The following is a 6780-nucleotide window of genomic DNA, read 5'->3' as shown; positions in this document are numbered from 1 at the left end:
TGTTGGCCTCAAGTAATTTGGCACTGCAATGAGTTAGTCTGCAGGAATAATATTAGTAGTAGGAAAGTGAGGGTAATTCCACAAGGTCAGTAAAATGTTAGTCAAACTGAAAGAAATTCTTAGTGTTGAGCAGCCAAATTTATTATTCCCTTTGCATACTAACCTGTACTTATCTAAAATATCCATATTTGTGTTGCGAATTCAAAAGTTGGCGAATGGTCAGTTTTGCCTCCTAACGGGACAACTAACAGCAAGAACAATTAATTATTTTTCCCACTTCCTTGTACAGCCAATTTTTATGTAGACTTGATAATTACCTTAGCAACAGGATAGATAGTAAGGTTACCATTTTTTTTTTTTTTTAATCTGAATGGTCTATAAAAACACAAGAAAAATCCTTAGAATCAGTAGGCAAGAAATTCCAATAAATAATGCAAAAATATAGCTTTTCTAACGGTCTTGAATCAGAGTCAATCCACTAGTGTTTACTAGTTAAATAGATAGACGGAAAAATTGTGTTTCTGCGGCCTTGCACTTGAAAATAATCGTTGCCTTTGCCCTACCCCCCTCCAAAAAAACTGAGCTAAAAGCTCTGGGGCCTATTTGATTCCAGATGTTCCTAACCAATCATGATTCTTAACATTTTTGAAGGTGATCCAGGCCTTGATTACCCCAAAAATATTCACTTCTCCTATCAAATATACAAATTAATTATTTTTCTTAAATCAAAGCCCTTAGTACATTTCTCATTCACCTCCAGGTCATCACAGGGTCTGTGGGTTTGAATCTCTGGTTTTGCATTCAAGGATTGTGTAGATGTATAATTAAGGATGGTGTAATTAAGGTGCATCTATAATAAGAGACCCAAGTTCAAGTACATCTAGGGATGTTGGCTTGAAAACTATCTGCAGCTCAAAGAATTGACAACATGATATGTTTCTAAAGCGAAATACATCATTTCAAAGACACTTAAAAACAATATATTTTATTTAATATAAATCCTAGAAAATCACATATTCAAGCTATTAACAAATAGAAAGACTTCATGAATGGAATTAAACCAGAGCTTACTTCTTCTGACTTGATGCTCTGATCTGCTCTAATGCTCGAAGGATTTCAGGGTGGGGTGTGGGAAGGTGATCACCTATGGGGTTAAATCCGTTTTCGTCAGCAGTAAAAGTCAGGGTGATAACTTGTCCATCAGGGGCAGTGTAAGAATAACTGCCTTGCTGGGAAACACCTTCTTCACCATCTTCATCACCAGGGAGTTGTTTTATGAGGCCAGATTCAGAGCGTGAAACGCCATCTTCCGTCTTGAAGCTATAATAATACGGTTATTTAACATTTTTAGTATTGATTTCAGTCCAAATTGAAGATAACGTTATAGTAATAAATAATATAAGCAGTACAGTAGATTAAAACATAAATATCTCACCAAAGAACTTTAACTAAGAGGTCACATTGTCAGTGAAAGGGTTAGATTTAAGAATAAATTTAATTTAGTTAATGCTAAATAATTATAAACATGATTTAATTTGATTTTATTTAATTTCAATTTTAGTAATTAATTTAAGTTTAATTTTAATAACAAAAATTCATTTAATTCTATAAGAAAAAACTCCTAAAACAAAAGAGCATGAAATGAACGAAAAGTGTCTTTGCCATCAGCAGATTACCTTGTGGTTTGGTTTTGATTAGTTTCTGTATTTTATTTCGTTACAAATAATTATACTATAAAATAAAGCTACTATTATTATACTATAAAACTACTACTCAATTACTACTGCTATAGTTAACACCTCATCGCAGCGCCAAGCCGCCTGGGGCCAACACAGCTACGCACGCTCCTTCTCCGCCCCAATCCATTCGAAGTCTCCCTCTTTGCACCGTCCCAAGAAGTTCCAGTTTCCCTCAAATCTTTCCTTACGACCTCCTCCACCCCATTCGGGGAAGACGGAAGGTAGACAGTTAAGTGACCATTGGACAATTGACAATTAAAATATTTATGGAATTCACCAGAAGAAACAAAACTAAATATTTATTCAGTAAATACCCTCAGCTACTTTATAAAAACGTAAAAAATAGAATTGAAATACGAGTAATATACCAGCCATGTCGAAGGTTTCTTTCAATGTCACTTAAATTATCCGTATTTCTTAATATCTTATCCTAATTTATTTGGCAAGCATACACCTCTATGTGTGAAAAAGAACTTGATTTAAAATTAGATTTTTATGTTTAGAATTATTACATTCTAATACGGATTTCAAAGATAAATTCTCTGTAAAAAAAAGAAGGGTTTTACGTCTTAAGATTTAGTCTAAAATCGAGGAGAGTATGTAGGGAGACCTTCTGGGTCTTACATCCTCTTTAATGTCGTCTTCACAGCCTTCCCATCATTTCTTGGGTTTTTCAAAAAATATAAGATACCCAAAACTCGAGCCTACAGTTCTAAGATAATGAAACCTCCTCGATGCAGCCCCCCAGAAAATTCCCCACAAGAGAAATCCCCCAGAAACCCTCCCAAATTATTCCTCCCTGGACAATTGTACCCAAATGTCAAAATAAGCAACCAAAAAGGATTTAAGACAAATAAAAAGAATGAAGAAAAGAAGCAAAAAAGGATGATGTCAGTAAGGGAGTGGGGCAAAAAGAATGAAGAAAAGAAGGAAAAAAAGGATGATGCCAGTAAGGGAATGGGGCAAAAAGAATGAAGAAAAGAAGGAAAAAAAGGATGATGTCAGTAAGGGAGTGGGGCAATTGGGTTGATTGCGTAAGGGCACATTCTCTAAAGGGGCTCGGAATCCTCGCATCGACATGATTTATTAAAAAAGTTGTCAAAAATAGAATGTTTTTGGGACAGTTAATTTTACTTTATGAAAATTCTGACAGGCTACCGTTTTTAAGCTTTTCTGTCTTTCCATCTCCCCAAGATCATAAGATTTTCTAAATTTGTGGACACTTTTTATTCATATTATCAAAACAATTTTTTTTGAACCCCCCCCCTCCAACCGAATATAATTCCTGTTTAAGTTCAGTGGAAAGGAAAAAAATAAATATAAACAAATAAGAAGGGATATAAAAGAATTATTGACAACAAATAAAACTTACGAAAAGCTGTAGCTTCCGTCGCCATTAACTTCCTGTTCCTGTTCAACAATTTGCACAGGGGCTACGTCTTGAGGGGCGGCATAAGTAATTGCTAGAAAAGCAGCGAAAACAACCTAAAAGGAAAACAATAACAGTCAATGACAATGACGGGTCAAAAACCCAAACAAGTAGATAAGACCTATTGTACAGAATCTGAAATACTGTTGTGCTTTGGCTAATTCCGTCCCTGCGGCACGGCTATAAGCAGTGACCTTATTTAATGCTAAAGTTATTAGAGATTATCAAATTACACTTTTAATCAAATTTATTTTTAATCTGTCTTATGGAAATTCATGTTCCTAATACTCTTTTTGTCTTTGCCCCTTCATTAGGTTGTATTAGGCTGGAACAAACATTGGAAACAAACTGGTCTTTGTAGAAGCCCAGTAAACTAAATGCTTGCCCAGGTGCATACGTAAATTTTTGAGGAAGGGGCAATAATGATTTTTTTTTGTTTTTTTTTTTGGGGGGGGGGGAGGGTAGTGATAAAAAATGTTTTGTGATTCAAATAAGAACTACCAGAAATACGAAGACCATTTATGATTTCGGTGGGAGCAGGCCGGGAGGTATGCTCCGCGTACCTCCCTATATATCATTTAAATCTTCTGCTTCTAGAGTGCACATGTGGCATGATAATCAAAGACGGTTTGTTCATACATTTTGGCTTTCTTATCAACAGGTGTGATTATAGTATGGCTCAGGCAATACTCGAACTAATGTACGTAATCTACGTAAAGGGCATTAGTGTAAGGGGCTAATCAAAAATCACATACTGAGGGAGGTAGAGTATTTTACTATTACCTTGCAGCAAAAGATGGGGGGAGGTACTTCAGGAAAATACTAACTTCTAAGAAACTGACACAACTGGTACATAAAACCCAAAGCGTCTCCCTGGTAGAAATTGTAATTTAATTCACATTTACTTCAAATTTAATGGGAATTAACTGCAAACTGCGAAACTGGAACGGTTTATTAACTGATGCCTAAATACTCATTATTGTGATCATTAAAATATGTATAATTTTAATGAATAATGAGTAAAATATGAAAAAGTGAGTGTTGATACCTTAATACTCGTTAACTCTCATTAAATGGGTCATTTGCCATGAGTTTCCCAAACTAATGATAATTGTGTCAAAATTAGTACACTAAAGATGCAAGTTAACCGTATTCACCAAAATTTTATGCAAAGTTAATTTTCAGTCGTTCCAGCTGTTAATTTTCTCTCACCAGGAACGACAAATTTAATTTTTATTAATGCTTGGAATGTAACCCCAGGTATGTATAGTGATCTGAAATATATGTAAAATAGTTAAATCAGAAAAACACACTAAAATAAGTTTTTTTTTTATATCAACAGGGGTGGGGGATTCCTCTACCACATTGCATAGTTCTACTCTTGCCAGGGAAAAATAACATGAATGAAAGGTTACACAGGTTAAAATTAAAACCATCCTTCCTGCGTAACTAAGATTCTGGTTTCCGTTTACTGGTTTTCAAAACTGGTTCCAGTCTTAACAACTGGTTTCAAGTTTGACGAAGATAATGGAATAAACACTTTTTTTGGTAATCTTCGACAGAACTTGCCAGGAATTCAAATGACATTTTCGAAGGAAAATGTGCAAGATAAATTTTTATCGATAAACCAATGTTTTTTATTAGCTAAACTTTTTACACATTTTAAAATTGCTAATATAATCCTCCAATTGAAAAAAAGAATAAAGCACAAATTAATTTATATTTTCTCGTGATGGGGATATTGGTCAATGTTTGATATAGTAAAGGGAAACAAAAGAAATAGAAGTAATGGTACTTTCCATTATTCATAACAAACCCAAGAAGTGAATTTAGGTTAGTCCCAATGAGATACGCCAAAATATGATGAGAATATAATACTTTATTAACAAAATTATGGGAACTATAGCAGAAAATTATGAGCCAGGCTAACCAGAATGCATTATATTAAATACCTAACCTAAGAAAATACCAACTCTATATATTAAATATTTAATTAAAATGTACCTACAACGTAGTTTTTCCACTGAGCCTAAGCTATTTTTCTCCGAATACAGATAGCTAAACCAGTTTTTTCAGATCTTGTAGACCAAAATTATTGAGTAGGTTCTGAATAATGGACAAGTACCGAAATAATTAATACTTGTAATATATTTTACTAAAATATAGTTTTATTAATTTGATAATACATTTTTGTCAAATATGTCTTCTCATATTCTTTATAATACTATAAAACAAATATTTAATATTAAAATATATGAGACAGCTTTAATTACATTTATAACTGTTCTTGACCTAAAATTTTACTACGATCAACTGTATAAACATAGCTAATAAGCTTCTCATTCACAATTGTGAATATTATTATTGTGAATATTGTGAACAATTGTGAATATTGTGAATAATTGTGAATAAAAAATTGTGAATAAGCTTCTCATTCACAAGAAAAAGAAGAAAAAACAGAGGCACAAACTGGAGTGAAGCTCAATAATAGACCTAGGTAAAATAAACTTAGACAATAAAGTCATCGAATTATTTAGAGAGAAAGGGGTTGAATTTTTTTCATATTTCCAATGCCAAGGTCTGCATCCTCCTTCTTTAACCACTTGCAGGTAAACATTGAGACAAAAAAAAAGAAAGATAATTTTAACATCAGATGTGCACAGGCGAAGGTTGTGGGGCGACCCAGGTAGTTATATATAATTGAATGGGGAGTAGGGGAGAAGGTAAAAAAAAAAACATAAATCGACGAACTAAAAATTTTGAAATTTGTATAAAGCTAATAAAACTGACACTATTTTAGAGGGCTAGTATCTGGCTTACCCTTAATACTCGTGGTTGATGATTATACCCTTCATCTAGGGGCACTAATTGAGGGGCTTGTGGGGCAATCCCCCTAGATTTTGAAAGATACTTTTGTTTTTGGCTTTTTCATTGAAATTAGTTGAATGAAATTATGAAACAAAATTACCTCCTCATAGATTTTGGGAAATGTCTTTTTTCGTGTCTTCACAAAAAAGTGAAGAATTCTTCCCCCCCCTACATTTCTATGTATTGACACCCCTGCCTTTGTCCAATGTATATTTTAGTCCAAATATCACCATGCCCATTTGACAATAAGGCCAAATTTTAAGCATGCTTTTGACCAAATATCTGGAAATCTGCTTATTTAAACATTTCCCCCAAAAATATCATTTTTGGAGGGAGCTGCATAGTAGGTCTTTACGTACAGATACTTTAAAAAATTATCATAGATAAAAAAAACTTGAAAGAATGCAAATCATAGTATACTTACAAGGACTTTCATCTTTATGGCAAGTGTTATACTGACACTTTTGTCCTGGTCGATTCAGCTTATATAGCTGAAATATAAGCTACTCCTGTTCCAAGGTTAATCGCTTCTTAGAAGAAGCATCTTGACATTAGTGAATGTGGCAAAAATTGCAGTATTTTGTATGCATAATAATGATGATGATAAAGCAGGAATCTGAACGGTATTGATGCAGACAACGGTGGTAAAACCAAATATCATGTCTCTTCAGATATATGAGAAGAAGCGTTAGAATCCTTATCAGGGATCCCGTCACGAAGGTTCCAGGGAGGGCCCTCTTGAAA

General features: G+C 33.8%; 1 protein-coding gene across 1 annotated transcript; it reads right to left on the bottom strand.

Annotated features, from left to right (window-relative positions):
* Positions 1–969: 969 nt before the first annotated feature.
* On the bottom strand, positions 970–6503 carry LOC148955756 (endocuticle structural glycoprotein SgAbd-5-like). Its single transcript, XM_089104139.1, has 3 exons — positions 6461–6503; positions 3112–3224; positions 970–1320 (listed from the first exon to the last, which is right to left on the bottom strand). The coding sequence occupies exons 1-3, from the start codon at positions 6470–6472 to the stop codon at positions 1068–1070; spliced, it is 378 nt and encodes a 125-aa protein (XP_088960265.1). The 5' UTR covers positions 6473–6503; the 3' UTR covers positions 970–1067.
* Between the last annotated feature and the right edge of the window lie 277 nt (positions 6504–6780).

The sequence above is a fragment of the Artemia sp. Qi Xiang Cuo genome, chromosome 2 (assembly GCF_049724085.1).
Source record: "Artemia sp. Qi Xiang Cuo chromosome 2, ASM4972408v1, whole genome shotgun sequence".
NCBI classification, from domain to species: Eukaryota; Metazoa; Arthropoda; class Branchiopoda; order Anostraca; family Artemiidae; genus Artemia; species Artemia sp. Qi Xiang Cuo.
The sequence above is the reverse complement of the archived record's forward strand: the minus strand, read 5'-3'. Positions and strand labels throughout refer to the sequence as shown.

Bases quoted from the DNA above. Each gene is read 5' to 3' on its own strand.
- LOC148955756 (XM_089104139.1), bottom strand. The intron at 1,321-3,111 runs GTAAGTTTTATT...GTATTATTATAG, and splicing joins GACGGAAGCTACAGCTTTTC to CTTCAAGACGGAAGATGGCG.